This window comes from Onychostruthus taczanowskii, unplaced genomic scaffold, assembly GCF_017590055.1.
Source record: "Onychostruthus taczanowskii isolate IOZ18803 unplaced genomic scaffold, ASM1759005v1 scaffold134, whole genome shotgun sequence".
Classification (NCBI taxonomy): domain Eukaryota; kingdom Metazoa; phylum Chordata; class Aves; order Passeriformes; family Passeridae; genus Onychostruthus; species Onychostruthus taczanowskii.
Genome location: NW_024498507.1, coordinates 3,025 through 21,785, shown reverse-complemented (window position 1 = coordinate 21,785; position 18,761 = coordinate 3,025). Strand labels below are relative to the sequence as shown.

The window sequence follows — 18,761 nt, the reverse complement described above, 5'->3', positions numbered from 1 at the left end:
CTCAGTCTGTGTTGCAGTAAAAAAGAGCCAGAACAGGCACAAGGATAGACTGCAGCATGGACTAGTTTTCATCCTTCCCGTGTTTTGTTGCAGTAACACACCCCCTTAAATTCTTAAAACTAAGCCAGGGATTTCTCTACTGTGCATTGCTCAGCAGAGAGATCCATCCTTGTCAGAGGACTGCTCATCATCTGCCACCAATCCACACATAGGCTTACTGAAGTATGACTGTACAAGGTAGCCAACTTCAAAGTTACTAATTTTATTGCTACCTGATTGCAATTTTATAATTGATAGGAAGGAGAAAGTCATTGCAGAGGCCAACTGCTTTGAAACAAGCCTCCAGAGATTTACTTCTTCTCACTGCAACAGTACTAAAACTTCACAAGAAAATACTACTTCGTTTGGGCCCTTAGTCAAGCCTTTAGAAGATAATCAAAACCTTCTAAGATCACTTTACTGGATCATTGCTGCATTTGGAGGAAGAGGTGATTCAGTTGTAGCATGAACTTCCTTTGTTCACAACTTCTGTCGTCCTTCACCATCGTCAGGTAAGTGGTTCTTTGTATCTTCATGGTTTTGAACTAATGAGGGGGAAAAAAGGAAAAGGTACAGAAATCTCTTAAGAGGCAGTAGTTCTTCATATAGAAAGTTCTATCTAGAAAACAAGAAATTTTGTAAAAACTGTTAAATACTATGTAGTACAGTAAAGATATAGATACCAAGTAATGAGTAGGTTCAATGGTGCTAAAGAGAAAATAGGTCACACTGTAAACATGGAGGGAAGTTCAAAAAACAAACAAATTAGCTAGGTATCACTTGCTCCAGGATACCATGCAAAATATGATCTTAACATTTTAAGCACATTTAGGTTAAAACTGGGGTTTTTTCTTTCTTACCATTTTCACTCCCAGCAAATGCTGCTTGCTTGTCAGTTTCTGATTCAGCTTCATTCACATCTAAATTGTAATCGACATCCTTGACCTGGTTCACTGCTTCACGCTCCTGTTTGTCTGCAAGATTAAAATTAAGTCATTTTATGCTATACCATCTGCACACAAGAAGAGTGACTGTAAACATCTTCCACAGAATTACGTTGCTGCTGAATGAATTGCTTTTCTGAGTAGGTTATTATATTATTTTTTCTTTGAAGTGTTAATTTTCAGAGCAACTTTGGCTGTAAATCCTGCCAAAGTAGATAAAAGATAATCTTTTGGGATTTGGAAAGCATAGCAAAATCAGCTAGCACTCTCATGAATATAAAGAGGAGGCATTGCACAATTTCAGAATACACTGAATGACAGCCTAAGGAAGGGCAAAACCTGAAGCAATTTCTGAAAATCTCTTCTTTTTTTAGCTTGTCCATACAGCAGAATGCTATAGCGTAAAGTGTTATATGATGTGCCAAGTTGTCACAAAAGTACTTTTCTCCCAGAAGATTTCTTCACCCAGCCATTAACTCCTCTCAAGCAACATTTATTGACTATCACATTTCTTTAGACAGAGGACTCAGACACAAATGGAAACATTTCTGATTGCCAAACTACTATCCTTATTTTTCAAATAATGAACCAGAAAAGAAGGTAACAGCAGAGAGGTGTAAACCTCACTTAAGATGGATCACAGCCTCTCTTCTAAATGTTCTGAAGACAAACCTTCCAGTTAGTAAGTGGCTAAGAAAGAGGCTTGAAAATTTTAAGCCTTATGTCATTCATGTTCAGACCACCACATCCAATAGATTTTTATAGTTATAGACCTAAATGTCTAAAAATTTCAGAAGCAGCTCTTCTTGAAAGAGGATGCCGTGGACTATTGAAGAAGTCTTTCTACCTTAAGCTCCTTTGGCTACAAGGAACCTGTGCAGTAAGGTTGAATAGTAAAGCCTGAAGAACATCCTCCTAGCCTTTTTATCTCACAGAAATGCAAGCCTTTGAAACTGAGTTTTCATGGGCTGCAGATTTTTCCTTGCACTAATTGTTGGATGATTTTTTAAAAATCTAATATTTCTGCTATTTACTTCCATGAAAATTAAAACAGTTTAGGTAACTTGTAATTACATCTCTTTGGTGTATAGCCTGATCTGGCCAGTATCTTTTTGGACCAGTTGGAAAAATACTGCTTTAGCAATGCAGATGAGATTATTTATCCCTGCCAAGTTAGCAACAATACTAACACTGAAACTCAAAATTCTAATGATGTGTTTACTAGAAAAGCATAAACAGCATTTTTTGTGGGCATCAATTCCTGCTCTGACTGCCATAAGGCTGCCTTTTGATTACTTTGGGCTACTGACACCAAATCTCTCAAGACAGAGGAATGTCTAGACATTGGTTAGGTTTAGCCACAGTATCAATACTCTTCTGCTTGGTGCTGTTGAGATGTGTAGCTCAGGGTCACTTGATAGATGCCAGAAACTGGCACCTTTACAATATCTGATCCATGTTTTTGAAGACTCACAACAGTAAACTACAGATATCTGAAGTCTGAGTTACCAGTTTGACTCATGGTAGCTTATTTTGAAATACGAATAGCTAGTATTCACACACTGACACTGTAAAAAGACTAACTGCAAAACATCCACACTTAAGTGGTCTACTCATCAATGCTTCGGATGATTAATATCTCATTCTTTTCAGATGCATCACATTCTTTTAAAGCCACAATACCAAAAAGTTTTGGGGTGAATTTCCCTAAACACTTTGTAGAGCCACTGGAGAGACAGTAGGGCTGTTAGGGTGATGCAGACAAATTCAGCTTGGCAGCTTCATGTTGCACAATCAGAAGCTTCCATCTTTAACTCATGGATTGTAGGTGACTGCTTGGGACTGACACCTTCCATATCACATTGGCCTTTATGAAAACTTGTACTTAGTCTGGCCAGCTTCCACCACTGTTGTAGAAATCATGCCCTATTCCACACTTTCATTCCTTTACTTTTCATCTTGTTACTGTTTTTAACAACACATGACATGCTACAAACCAGCCTTTCCAGGGAGCAAGTCATCCTGCTTATCATCGTAATTTAGTAACTGTTCCCTCTCAACTTCCTCACTGGCAGCCTGCTCTGCTGCTGGCTCTGACATATCTTGCCCAGCTACATGTTTCTCATCCTCAGGTGGATTTGGGTCCTTCTCTGACACAGGCAGCATCTCCTTGTGGCCTGCAGCAGCCTTGAGCGACTCTTGAGGTTTTTCCAACTGATTAGAAAGCTGCTCCTCTTCTGCCTTAGGCTTCTGTTTTCTCATGTCTGTTAGGCTGTCTGTTCTTTCTGAAAACAACAAAAATGATTCTGAGTTTAAAAAAAAAATGCCTTCCAGTGTGGCACAAGTTAAAAACCTTTAATAAAGAATGCTTTATATTTCTCACTAAATTATTGGTTTTCCCCTGAAAGAGTATCTTCCAATACCAAAGGTAAGTACCAAAGATAAGACAACTTGTGTTTTTCCTACTGGGAACAGCTAAATAAGGGAATTATATTTACTGTCAACAGATCCATGCTTCTATATCCTTAAAATATTGCTATGTGTGGTTAATAAATTGGGCAAGTGAAACAGAGAAGTTTAAATAGAAATTGTGGTGACCTGTATAAGCATTAGGTTTCTGTGTGTTACATGTCATTATCAACAATAAAATTGATTTGGGGTTCAAAAGTAGCTCAGGACACAGCATCACATAGGCAGATTTGCAAGTATCCAAGCCGGTTCTTGTTCAAGAGAAGGAGTACTATAATTTTTAGTTGACATTAACATATATCTTTTCACACGTATCTGCATTTTTAATTTTAAAAATGCATGAAATTTCTCAACTAAACTATATGTAGATGCTGTCTTCAGCTGCTAGCTCTCTAAAATGAGAGCTGCATGCTCACAAGATTGTAATTTAAAATCGCATGTAAGAGTAAATAAATTTAAGAATTGAATTTCTGTCACACACACTACTATGCAAAACAAACATACAAGGATACATCCATTCAAATTAATAGTTTCTGAAGTTTAGTGCCAAAAGGAACCATTAGGCTAACTAACCTAAACCCATGTGTATCATTTCTCACACTTGCATTTTGCTCAATGACAACACATGGGAAGTATGGATGTGTGTTTGTTGTAAGCCTAACTCTCACCTATTCCACGGGGAGGAGGGGTACCAGGCTGAATACGTCAAACTTACTAAGAAAGCAAATTTTAAGTATGCTTGAAAATTATTCCTTCCAAAAGTTGGGTATTTTCTCCATATTAAATGAGGAAGATGACTCCAGAATTGTAAATATTTCTATTTTCTGCTGTGTGGAACATACCTACTACAACAAAACAGCACCAACAAATCTGAGTAAGTTTTCCTTCAGCTGGAAACCCGACTGATGTTCAGACTGTTGGTGTCACTTTTTTCATCCTTATCTGGTGTACAAAAATGTTCCTAAATGTTCAGTTGAAAAACAACCAATCTTAACCAGTTGTTAGTCAGACAAGGATTTCCACCTCACCTTTAGCCTGCATCAGGTCTGTCTTTTTTACTGTAGGTACTGCTTTAGGAACATCTTCATTTGTTTTCTGCTGTTCCAAGTCAGCCTGCTTGAACCCTGTTTGCTTCAAGGCTGGCAGTTGAGTATCAACCTGTAAAGTGAATGCAGCAGATAAGCACTGGTCTATATAACTGCACCTGGATTTGGAAAGGGAAGTAGAATTTAGGTAAGAATTTTGCATGGCGAAAAAAATCCCAACACACTCGGAAATATTTGGACTGAAATTTTTATTGGTAATAGATGTACTGTACAATTCTGAATATGCATTAATGTTTCTATATAACAGCATCAGGAGAATTTTAACATAACTTATTTAACTGCAGCTAATGATGAGATTACTGTCCTTGGTTATTCTCAGAGTGTTACAGAACTGTAACACCATGTTTATCCACTGTTGTTCTGCAGGGTCAGCAGAGCAAATAAACAGATGCCATTTACTATTAATAGTCTACAGGGCAAGAAAACTGAATTTGGTCATCATTAGACATCAGCTGAGTAAGGCTTGTATAGAACTGGTCTGTAACTATATTAAATGCAGGATTAAGAAAAGTGCAAAATAACCAACTAGAAAATAATACCTGCTTAACATGATGGAGATGCTTAAGAATGTACTAAATTCTGGTGCTAGACTGCTATAAGTATCTGACCCTCTTAGATATTAAGCCTAAGATATACACCATCTTGAGGATCTTCCAACTGGGCAATTAAAATTTTATGTATGACTGTACTTACCTTGGCATTGGCTCCCTCACATGGCCATGGTCTCCCTGTATGTCAGAGTTGGCATGTTTGCCTACCTGAGACCTGCTTCCATCTCCTCCCTCTCTCTAGATCTAGTGGCTGGCAGTCCTGAGCTTGGTGCCGTCCCTGTCAGTGAATCCCCTCATCTATTGCATGTGGAACAGGGAGCTCAGGAATGCCATGTCACCACCCCTCCATAAATTACTCCCAGACTACATGAATTAAGTATTTGGGAGAGTAGGTTTGTACTATATCTCTTGAGAGACACAGGACTCAACTTATGATTCACCATTAATTCCAGGTGAAAATGAAAGATGGTCAGTGAACTGAGGGATGTACCCAGGGGCTTTCACACAGGTGAAATTAAGAACACCCATACTGAAGGAGGGGAATCTGGAGCTGCCTGTAGAGAATGGTGATTCTCTGCATGTTTCTGGAGTTGAGTGAAGGTAGAAGAGGTTTGAAAAGATGGGACGCCCATGCTTCCCCTAATGTAGCCCTATGGTTCATATGGTACCCCTTGAAGCACTCAGGCTCTTCTATTCATGGTCATTGCTCATGCAGTCAAGACCCTGCTTGCCCTGATATATGGAGTTACTCTTTCCCCACTGTCATCTTAGAAACACTAAATGAGGGTGTAAAGCCAGGGCCAGTGGGGAAAGAGCAGAGCTGAGCTGTTTGTGCATGAATTTCTGGGAACGAGCAAAGAGAAAGACTTGAGAGGAAACCCATTTGTTCTATGGGGATTTTTTGGTTGCATTTTTGGTTTTTGTTTCAAAAAAAAAAATATGCAGAGAAAGAACAAGCATATGCACATTCAGAAATACAAACCTCTTTGTGTCTGGTATCATACGAATGACTGGGCAATCTTATAGTACAGGAAGTCTCACAGTTGACAGTATTGTTTTCTGTTACCAATTGTCATTGGTACTGTCAAGACTGTAGCTTCCCATTTATCTAAGGAGGGCAGTAAAACACTATGTTGTCAAATATTGATTCAGTCATTTGGAAAAATGACCACAGACAGAAGTATGTAAGTCACCAAGAAACCAGAGTTGCAGCATGACTACTTGGCTGTTTTGAAAAGCATTTAATTTCCATCAAAGCCAGGCAGAACAAGATCTTTTTGTGTCAACACCATGAAGCCCAGTATCAGCAACTAATCTAGCATTAATGCTTGATAAGCAAATGTTACTGCAGAATATTTGGTTAGTGCAGTAAAGATATTCAGAAGAACTCCATCTTCCTTCAATCAGTAAAACAAAAATGCTGTATTTAAACATGGTTCTGTTCTGTAAATATTTTAGCTCCTTAAGATCACTCTCTATAGTAGAAGTCATCAGAACCTGAACATAAGACTTTTTGCGCTTTTTGTTGGGCATGAATTCTTCTGCAAAAATACTGAGCCTGGACTTAACAGCAAGAAGTTACCTATTAATTACACATGCAAAATCCCTTTACTTACCTTAAATTTCTAGCTAAGTAATTCTTAATGTCAAATAGATTCAAAAGGTATATGCTGATTTTTTTAAAAATTTAAGTAGTTGGATAAAAAGATAGTAACTGAACATGCTGTATTTTCTTCAGCCAAGAAGTATACATTATTCTTCAAATTACAAAGCTCTAAATAAAGCTGTTTAGTTATTAACCAAGCAACACTCCATTTTCTTTCTGTTTTAAGACAGATTTTTCTATTACATAAGCACATACATCTTAAAAATAGGAATTACTCCAGCTTAAAACACTGGACAAAAACATACATAGATTTGTCAGGGTCATCTTGCACTAACTATAACTGTGTATGCTTTTATAAAAGCAAAAGGTTGAAATTCTTGGGTAAGCAAACAACTGAGAAAGTTACAGCTTGGCCAAAGAAACACTGCCACAGATACTAGGGAACACAGACAGAAATTATTTAAGCAGTGGCTATATTATCCGTTAGCTCATTTGAGACCATCCCATTTATATATAAAAAGGATAAGAGATAACCTGCCCTGCCTTACAGATAATCTGCTTTGAGTAAAAATTGCCTCCAACTACACAATTTTGTTCAGGAGACTGAAATTGTCCTGCAGAGGGGCTTCAGTAAAACTCCTCAAGTTCCTTCTCAGATAATTTATGTTCCAAACTGAAAGTGGTAAAAAAACCCCAAAAATGCAACAAACAAACACATATACAAATAAACAAAGAAAAGGAATCTAGTGCAAGTAATTGTCATTAAAACCTGTTGCAAAGCCACACTAAAAATTAACTTGACCACCTCTTTATTAGGGTCTTCCCTAAGTCAACTTTCTTAAATAAGATATATTTTACTAACGTATCATCTCCAAATTATGCAGGTTCTATTTACTTACAATGATGTATTTATTATTTACTTTTTATCTACTTATTTGATACTGTTTATAAAAACCATTGACAAGAGCTGTAACTTTTATTTTAAGGCATAACTGGATAGCACTTCCTGTTTCTAATGCTTCATTCATGTTGCAGCTCTCACATAGTGCAGGTTCCCAGGATAAAAGGTACTATACTTTAGTAGTTCTGTCTCCCCCATTTTACAAAGAGGAATGAAACCATTACCTATGGGAATCTCTGGGCAGACATTTTAGCTGTTTTCTCACATGCTTTTTCACTTCTTTGTAAATCCAAAATTCACTCCTCACTGCCTTACCCTTTCCACTTCTGAAGCCATCAAATTTAGCCTTTTCCTAGCCAAAGAGAAAAGGGTGTATTCCACTAAACCTCCACTGCCTCTGTAATGAGAGTAGGCCACTCAGGTAGAGGGAAAGCCAGCCCTGCAGTCACATGTGAAAAGTCTAACTACTGAAACCTCTGTTTCTTCAATGATCCTGAAGAAAGGGCTATTTTGGTACAGAAATAAACTGGGTTCCCTCTCACACAAGAGCTTGACTGCCTCTTTCCAGGGCCATACATATCAAGCTTAATCAGTCAAATCCTATCCCTGACCAAATCTCACATCAATGAAGAAGCATCAACAAGTCACATGCCATGATAACAGGATGAACTGAAATTACCTTTTCTCATGATTTTCTGCCACCCTCTGCACCCCAGGAGAAAAAGCCAGCTGACAACGCAGCCAACCTATTTGCCAAGCCTGCCCTACCCTTGTGAGGTTCAGCAATGAATTTCTGATTCTTTGGCTCAGAATATCTGACATTAAACAGCTATGACATTTGATTATCCCTTTATTCCTACAGTAAAATGCTGACATAAAGGACTTCTGTGAAAATTCATAGGTGATGAACCTTGGACTACAATATTCAGGGTTTGCTGCTTCTCTGAAGTGATTCACAGCTTATCCTCATCATTAACACACAAAGCAACTAAGTACTTCAACAAAGTCAAAAGTTATTTTTAACTGAAGTTCAGTTGTGTAAATATTCCTTAATGGAACCTACACCGCTTCTGGCATCATCTCTCAAATTCTGCCCATCTCAGAGACACAGTGATTTGGAATCTCCTGCAGGACGTCTCCTTGTTCTGTCCTTGAAATTACCCCATTTCCCACAGATATTCCCACAGAAACATTAAACAAATGCTGAAGTAGTGAAAAATGTAATGAGATGGGGTAATGCTAATAGGAGATAGCAGAAAGGTGAAGAAACACTTAAGAATTACAAAAAAAGTATTTTCAATAAATTATCCAAACCATACCTGGCTATCTTCTGTGAAGTCTTTGTTTTCTTTGATTTGTGGTACATTGCTACTCTTTTTTCTAAGCTCATCTATCCTTTCTTCACATTGTTCTTTTAATTCTTTCATCTGGTTGATGCACTGTGAGCTGAAAAAAAACACAAACAAGACAATTAAGTCTCATCTAGACTCTTCTATAGTGTAATTTTGTAAAATTATCTGATTTTTTTCTTGATATATCTATTTTTTTCTTTACATTTTATTATTGCCTTAATTCTACTACCTAGTTTTATATCTGAGAAGTCACTAGGAAAATATGAGGCATTGACCTAGGTCCTAAGGACAAATTCATAGTGCAGACAAGTTCTATTGGAAGAAATGAATTTAAAATACTTTTGTCTGACCAGCTCAACAAGCTACATGATTTTTCCATTGTGTCTTTGCTAACCACTCAAGTCCAGGTAAGTTAAAATCAATTTTGATCCTTGAAGCATTTCTAGTATGATTACAGAAATTCGTATTTTGGTTTTAGCCAGAAAGACAAAACAGAATAGTAGCAGTTGAAATAGGAAACAGATGTAATCTACTGTTCAGCAAAGTGCAGTGCTGCAAGATGTAACAAAACATGTTACAGAAATGGAGTTCACTAGTAGCTACTGTAAGTTCCAGAAGGAATATATTTTACATACTTTTAATAGATCTCAACCTTTGTGACAGCAATCTTCTATCTGTATCCATGCAGCCAGCCTGCCTTGCCCTCACAGCTCCCTAACTGCTAGGTAAGGTCTGCTGTTTGCAGCAGTGTTTTTCCTAAAGCTGCCAGGGCAGTGTTCTCCCCTTCTGTGGATGTGCTGGGGATCCTGTGCAAAGCCCAGGAGTTTTGTCAATCTGTTTCTCAACGCAAGCGGCTGCAGCCAGGGTAAGATAATCCTTTCTCTCCCACTCGCTTCACTAGCTGTTTTATAGCTTTCAGTTTATATCAGAGGAAGAACAAGACCTAGTGAATAACAAACCAAGACAAGCATTATCCCATAATATACACAGACAAATCTTAGAAACTAGTCATCATATGACCCCAAGTATGCTCTGACCCCACTAGGAACAGGAACAGCACTTTGCTTGAGTGGGCCCCAATAACAAATGTGTCACACTAGGGGAAAATATGGTGAAAAATCACTATCAATGTCAGTATCCACAGCCCTGGAGAGCCTGCCCAAGGAAGAGCAAGCTCTTGGCTGGGGACCACATTTTCTAGCAGGAAGGAAGTTTGATGGGATTTTTAAACCTTTTCTCCTTTCTCTCTCCCATTTGTTCTTCCAGTCAAAGGTACTTCCAGTTTTTACATATACAATCAGCTACAGACCTTGCAAACATCTTTCTGCATTCAAAATCTTTTCCAGCAACCTTTGTACAACATGGTCAACACACTGCACATTTCTCATCCCCATCACTAAGACTAAGAAGGGTGGTGAATTTCTCCTTATTCTGGCTCTGACCAGTGTTATTCCAAGTGTCAATACCCTCTGCACAACAGCAGCTGTTTCAGACAGGCACGTTGCAGTTTCTCAAGCTGAAAATAAACTACTATGTAATCCAAAGGAGTTTCCAGGCTACACACACTCTATGACAGCAAGTGACTCATTTTTATTGCACTTTCACCCTTCTCTTTCTCCAACCCTGCCTTTCAAAAGCAAAAAATCCCTTCTTTAGTTCACACCTAGAAAGGAAGAACAGCATTACCTTTATTATGTTTTCTTGTAGACCAGACATTATTCTAAAGTCTGATTTGACAGTGCTAATACACGGAAGAGTCACCAAAATAAGATGTGCTTTAGACTGGTAAATATCGAAGACAGTAAAACAGCATAAGCTTGAGTTATACTCACATCACTATTTTCTAAGAAGTAAAAGGCCATATTAATTGTGTAACAGTTTTCAAGTTTGAAAAAGATGCAGTACACAGACAACCTGACGTCAGAGACAGAGCATTTGAGAAAGCTTGCCCACAATGCACATGAAAATAAAGTTCATTTAACTTCTGTTACAAACCCTCACCATTTTAAGCTTATTATCTGTAACAGAATTCCCTTCTTTTAAAGGAGATCTGAATACTCTCCTCATGCTTACAACTTCTAGAGTAAGTGACTGCCTTAGGTTCTCCACCTCATCCCATCACCATGACATTTCAAATGTGCAAAACTAATGTTCTTAAATTCAGTCTCTGTGGCATGTGTTCTTCTTCACTACACAGTTAATTCAATGACACAGAGCTCACCTGTGTACACACAAAGGAGCCCAAATAATACCCTCCCCAGCTGCTCCCAGGCCCATCAAGGGAGCCACCAGCCCACCCAAGGGGGCTCCCAAGAGCCTAAAGGAGCACAGAGGCACAAAGGTGGAGAAGAGCCCAAACTACACAGTACAAGGAGAGACAGCCCATCTAGACCAATCCCACAGCATGTTTTGCACTAGCAGACACTCACTCTCAGGAGAGTGTTGTGTGTGCTCATGCTTTATGTGTTCTGTGTTCTGCAGACCTGGCCATGTACAGATGTGGTCTGCATGCACAGAACACACGTGCAGCCTCTCCCTGCTGAGTTGCTGGATTTGCCTATGCCCAGCATGAGAAACAGAGCACCTTTATTCTCCAGGAGAATCTATCACCTCTTTCTTACAACCCTACCAAAAGAGATTACTCCTGCACTTACACTCTTGCACTTGTCAGGTATGCAAATATCACACTAATTATCAGACTTTTTACACACAGTGAGATTTCTAAGGATGCAGTTATGTAACAAACAAAGCTCTTAGGAACAAAAATGCATTTGAATCTTGGAATGTATTCAATAACAATTTCAAAAGATGAGTCCAGAAGCTTCTATTTCACTCTGGCTGCTGCAAGAGAAAAGGATGAGTGTGCCAGTGAGCCTTTGCTGAAGAAGCTCTAACCATGACCAGACAGCACTGGGCACAGTGTATACCAAGGGTACGTTGTGAAGTTGACTGCTGAGGAACGCGTGCTCCTTTTGCACACAACCCCAGTAAGGCCAGATAGCGTCTGCTGACTTCTGCATGGAAAACACAAAGCTCATTCGAAAAACTGCTAAGATGAAACTTCAAGACTCAGGTGCAAGAAGGAACAATGATTTTCTTTTTTCTTCCAAGTTCACAGATTTTGTTCTTATGCATTTCATATGCACAACTGCTTTTACCACTGTCTTTTACAGAACAGCCACTGAATGTTTAAAAAGAGTGATTTACAATGTGCTGTTTGAAAAAGACATTTGACTTCTGTCATCTTTTTATAACATTTTCATTATTTTTATATGAATAATATGATCTATTTTTGCACTGGGCATAGTGTACTTGCTACCTAAGGTGCAAAACCTTCATCCACGCAAATCCAGGTAAAATAAAGAAGCACATAATCAGCTCTAATGCCCCTTCCTGGAAAGGCAGATGAACACAGAGGCAACACAGCAGTTTATTCCTAATTGGGAGGGGAGGAAGGAAGACATTAAAAATAACATATGGAGTCTTTCCAATAATTCTTGTTTTTCTAAGTTCACAATCACATTGGGAAAAGGCTGTTTGTAAGCATTTAAAGTGACAGTATTAAGTGAGCATATAGCAAAGAGGAACATATATAGCCATGCACCATCAAATATCCATTTCTGCAATTACCTAAACACAATGTAAAGTTAGTTGTGTAAATTAGTTTAGCAGAGAAATATTAACATTTCAACATCCTCCCTAAAGGTACACAACACGCAATGTTTTAAAAATACATGTTCCTCCTAGAACTGTGTGAATACTGCATAGTACTGAAGCTATAAATTATTTTATGAAAATTTGAGTCCAAAGTTTGTTTTCCTCACTTGCACTCTTAGGGAAAAAAGTCTAGAAATAGAATATGAACATTTAAGTATTTTGCAGCAAAGTTAGTGAAGACAGCATTACTCCTAGTCTGAGATAATTGCCTTTACAGACTCCCATGAAGGCTCTGCAGGGAATGGTGCACCTGACTCAAGACCAACCACAAGCAGCTCAGCTAGCTGAGTCCCTGTTCAACTACCACATGGCTGATCTACCACACCTGTCTCTACACTTATGCTCATAAAAGCAAGCCTATCTTTACCACTGTATCATGCTTAGCTCTTCACCTTGAGCCAGCCCAAATCTTGGAGCTATGCTGTCTGAATACAACCTTCCTCTGTTAAACAAAGAGGGATTCTTTATGGTACACTACCACAAGCAGGGGTGCTCTGTCAGTGATTTCCGCAACACAGCCATGCTTGTAAACACTTTGCCAGACATGGGTGATAAACCTCCAAGTTTTCCAAAGCCAGACTAACTACATTTGCCATGTATCACTTCCCTGCACATGCATATCAATCCAGTGCTTAACAGGTGTACCTCTCATGTGGAGCATGACTGTCCAGCAGATAGATATATTTGTGCTATATACAGATCTATTAGTTCCTGCTGATCTCAGACTTAGAAGAAGACACTGGAAAACAGATTCACTGACTAGCACAGAACTATCAACAGAGGTCCATGGGTCTCAGGTGTGTCATTTAACTAAACAGCCAACAGACAGTGCTTAACAACCATGGTACACAAAAAACACAGAGGGGGAACACAGAGGCCCCTTAACACACACATAAGCAACACAGCTTACTGAAAGGCAGGTACAAACTAAAGTTTCCAACTTCCTTCTACATTTCTGTTAGAAGTCTTAAATTCTCCACTAATATAATCCATTAAGGTAATCTTTATTACAGGAGTAATAATCAAAAAAAAAGGTGACAACCAACTGGTAATCAGTAAGTATCACAGAAGCCCTAACATTAATCTTTAATTCTAACATGGAGGGAAAAATAAAAATAAGAAAATATTTACTTCAAGTGTAGCCTGCAGAATTCAAGTTCTTTGAGTGTTGTGTTCCACTTTCAGTTATAATTCCAACAAAACCTGGCTAAACAATGGCTGCTGAAAAAAGACCTATCACTACAACAATTACATTCTTGATGGAATATCATTATGAGAACATGCAAACAGCAAATTCTATTGCATTTTTATATCTATGCACAAGGGGGAAGATACTACAGGTTGTAAAAGCAGGTAAAAGAAACAAGAATATTACTGAGCAGAAAGAATGGAGGAGAAATTCCTAGAAATACCAGAAATGTGTGTTTAGTGTAAGGATACTGATAAGTACTTTTGTTCAGTTATCCATGCTTTAAAATTCAGTGGGAAATCTCAAGAAAAAGCCATGACTAGGTATGTCATGTAAAACAAAACACATGAGTCTGATGGTACCAGAAATTCCCAAGACCTCTGTCAGCTCAATAAGGTATAGCTTCTCATCAGGTGTTCCCCTATCTTAATTTAAACTTCTTCACAATTTAACCTCTTAGTGTTTCAATTTTCCCACACAATTCTTAAGTGATAATATTACTACCTTTATCCTCTTGCAATAGAAGGAACATCAAGAAGTATCTGGGCACAGAGATGAGTAACACTGGAAAGTTAATGCTCTTCTCAAAGATCAACTGTGAGCAATTTCAGATGAGTGAGATGTTACCTTCTCTTCAAAAACATGTATTTACGAACAGAGCTATGGATAACACAAGAGTGCTCTGGGTTATAACCAAGTCACCTGTAATTTAGGAAGTCATCTTTCCTAAAGAACATACTTACAGGTCATATGAGAACTTCCTCTGAAGGTTAGTCTGGTTCTTCTGAAACCAGTAAACATCCTGCTGTAGCTTTCCATACTCCGTCTGTAACTCTTTCAAGTGTTCTGGTCAAACCAGGATTAAAATACACATTAAAATACACATATACGTACAGATTCTAAACCAGAAACATCAGGAAACAAATCTGTAACAACAATGTTAAATTAATTCATCTGTCACGCAAACTGCATTTCATACACAAATGGATCAATAACTGTTGAATTTATTCAACAAGGGTGCATGGGATCTGGTAAGAATAACTTTTCAGCATAATATATTGGCAAAACAGTATAATACATATTTTTACCTACTTTTCCTCTTAAGGAATACACAGAACTGATTTGCAACCCCTGCTAAGTTGTAGCCTAGAAAATATATTTACATCTGTGAAATCATAATCAGAACACAATGTGAAACAGCATTCACATTAATCAGTCATATATAGACAAGCTTGCAATGCTTCCCTGAATAATATGCATTTTATACTCATGTTCCTTAGCAAAAGAGGCATCTATGATTTAGAGTTTTCTTCCTGACAGAAACCTCTGTGAGATGGCATGAGAAGACAATACTACGACATATTTACTTCTTTATAGGATTCATTCCCAAGTACCTCCAGAATACATTGCTAACAACACTTTTGAAGCACTACCATGAATAGAAATTAATTCGACTGACTTTTTTTATTTATTACAGGATTTGTGAATTCCTCTGGTGCTAAAATGCATGACCCCACGCCTCAGGGAAGAATGCAATATGTTGCCAGGTAAAATGAAGAAAAAATGTATTAACTTAGTTCTATTATATTATATCATAGGAGTCAGGAGTACCACATCAAGCAGTACCTGGATAAATCCTTCTACTGTTGAGGCAGACTAGACTGCCACTTAACTGGAGCTATGCAGATGAAGTATCTAAGTCATGGCAGCCCCTGTACCACCCCCACGACTTGAAGAAAGGCAGCATTCTCAAAAGAAAGCGCAAGTCTTAAAAACAGAGGGCCTAAGAATCACTATGAGAGAGAATCACAGGGGGTATGACAACATACCTCGTAGACTCTGAATCAATCTATCATTTACTGTGATGTTACTCATCAGCATCGCCTGAAAGAAGCAGAAAAAAAACAAGTGTTTTAATTACAAAGGACCTGTATTACCACTATAAGCAACACCTAACAAAGCACTTGTAACAAGAGCTACTTTTTGTGTGTCACAGTTGAACAAAACCTTTTAGCTGCTTTAGACATTTCCTACTGCAAACAACACTCATTCATTTTTACCCAGATTTTCCTGTATAGGGGAGCAGGGGAATACATTACTGCACAAATGAAAAGAGGAAGAACTTAAAGGAATTTATAGACAATAAAATTAGTTGTCACTTTATTCTAATTTCATCTCATGACTGGAGTCACAGTCACACAGGAAGAATACAACATCACAGCTCACTATCAATTACCCTCTCACTCAGGAATCAATACACCTGCATTCAGGCATGCAAAGATGATCTATGAAAGCATTAATCATTCAGCATAAATCAACTCCATGAAAGCAATGTGAAACCGTTGCATTGTGTCACTTTTCTACCTATCTTCTCGATTGCTTTCATGTTGGAGTGGCCTTCTTCCACTTCTCCGCTTTGTTTTCCCTCTCATTCTGAAGAGGTAGTCAACATAGGAACACATTTCGTCTATTCTTTCATCCATCTCCATCTACCATTTAATATACACACATTCCCCAAAACACCTGAAAACTGAATCAAATCACAGCTAAGTGAAATTATTCCTGTGAGCCAGATGTCAGGGTAACTCAGATTCATATTCAACATTTATCAAGTCTGATGCAGAAGAGTTCTTAAGAATACAAAAAAGAGATCCACTGACTCTTCAGAAACAATCTAGTCCAGACTTAGGAAGATATTTCTCAGGCTTCATTGTCAGTTCCCCTATTATCCTTGTCCTGGGAAACTTCAGGGTTCTTCAATGGTCCCAGAAAATCAACTCCCATGTTTCCCAAAGTTTCTGCTCTAGTATTGATGTGTGTGTTTATGTCCATGTAAACAAAAAGAAGTAACAGCATCCACTCCGTCTGCCCAAGTCACCCTGAAACACTGACAGCATTATTGGCGCCTTTCCTCCCAAGCCTACAGTAATAAGAGCCAGCTGATTACACGAGTGCAGCGTTCAATAAATCTGAGTGGAACAGCACCCAGCAGAGTAGTAGATTTGTCTTTGAATGACCCTTTAGAGTCACACTTCATTCAGCTGTTACTAAGTATTTCTACACCATTCTATATGAACAGCTGTTTTGTGAACACCACCTTCAAACCTCAAGGAAAAAAGGTCATGCTCAAGCAAAAAGAAACTTAAAAAACAGTAACAACTGTTTTGTATGTAGGCTCGTTTAACATCTCTCCCTCTCCTTTCTCATAGGATAGGTAAGTAAGAAATTCATTTGTTTTCACTGATTTATTGGGAAAAGGAAATTAATGTTTCACTGGAAATTCCAAGTTTTGCTTTAGTTTTGTGTGGACAGTGTAGTCAAGTTGTTCCAGGATTATCACCTTCAGGACAATACAGCATTGGCCATTACCAGAAACTGTCAGTGGACTAGAAAAATCAGTATGATAGAGCAATTTATAATTTTATGTCCTTACAGTTTTTTGTGGGGCTTTGTTGGTTTTGGTTCTATTTATCTGGGGGGAAGGGGGGTAAGAGTGGGAGCAAATGGGGGGGTAGGTCCGTAAAATCAAACTCCTAAATGCCAGGATCACTTATGTGACAGTAAAACTTACAAGTGTTACATGTTTTGAACATTAGGACAATAACAACTGTGATTAGCTGAAGTAAGAAAAATTACTTTCCACATTAAAAAAGTCTCTTTGAACCACAACAGGGAAAAAAATAAGTCTGCCTTGGTCTTTATGGATTGCATATAAAACTTCCTTTTGTCAATGCCACACCTATTTCCTTGAATGTGTGGGCAACAGTCCAGGCAAAACCCTGTTAAATCCTAGTTAGTTGCTAACTTGAGCAGGAAATACTGTTTAATAATTTACAGCACAGTACTGCAACTGCCACCTTCCAATCAGACTAAGTCAATAACATCAGCCTTCCATTCTTCCTCCTATCATTCAAGTGCTAACTCATTTTCACCTTGTGGCTGTAAACTAAGCAAACATTACTTACTTTTGGGGTTTTATGCCAGTCAAGAATGAAAACTGCTGGGAAGTACTCAGCAGACACATGCCAGTTCTCAGTTCTAGAAAGAAACTCACATTTTAAACTTCATTTAGCCCATAAAACAATAGCTATAATCCCCATAAGCAAAAAATCCAGCTTTTGGAAAATCCCCCTATCACCATATCAGAATCTAATATTCTGTCATACAGTAAATCTGTAATATAGAACCAGCTTATTCTATTTATAAACATGTTTGCACAGAAGTCCTTATGACTACACCAAAGGAGAAAAAAACAAGTATTTTGATTGGAGACAATGCTGTGGACAGCAGCACTTCAGACATCAAATCTCAAAAGTCTGAGTCATACTTCCACCAGTAGTGTGGGAAACAAATTGCTCCAGCTGTACAGCAATTTTTTTAACAAAGCAGCTGAAGACTTGTTTATTATTCACCACAGAACATGTCTACATAAATATTATTCCACTTAAGAAACACAAAGATAAAGTTACTGTTTAAAAACATTAAAGCACGGTGCAAAAATATGCATGAGGAAGCTTTGTGATAAATTATTTGAAGTATTTTTTTTGAGCACATACTTTGGACTATGTAAATGCATTTCATCTGAATAATGCCAAACAGTATTCTCCGTACACATATTCCTTGAATAGTAGCATTTGCTACTACCAAGAGCAAGCTAACCCAAGCACACTGAACTGACATATGTCCTTTCTAACACTGACTGTATGTGGTGGATGTAAAAGCATAATGAGCATGTATATAAAAGCATAACTGCAACAGAAAAAAGAAGCAAATAGTTTGATAAGCATCAACACTAAAACTTAAGAAAAAAGGGGCTTTGCATACACAAATATAGGACAAAGGAGACAAAGATACGCCACAGGATGAGTAACTCAACTGGTATGAACA

The 18,761-nt window shown here is 38.1% G+C and overlaps 1 protein-coding gene across 1 annotated transcript; it reads right to left on the bottom strand.

Annotated features, from left to right (window-relative positions):
• Positions 1 to 242: 242 nt before the first annotated feature.
• Positions 243 to 16,336, bottom strand: LOC121332034 (Golgi membrane protein 1-like). Its single transcript, XM_041397032.1, has 9 exons — positions 16,239 to 16,336; positions 15,935 to 15,944; positions 15,704 to 15,758; positions 14,618 to 14,720; positions 8,936 to 9,062; positions 4,481 to 4,610; positions 2,981 to 3,268; positions 900 to 1,013; positions 243 to 584 (listed from the first exon to the last, which is right to left on the bottom strand). The coding sequence occupies exons 1-9, from the start codon at positions 16,334 to 16,336 to the stop codon at positions 520 to 522; spliced, it is 990 nt and encodes a 329-aa protein (XP_041252966.1). The 3' UTR covers positions 243 to 519.
• Positions 16,337 to 18,761: the final 2,425 nt, after the last annotated feature.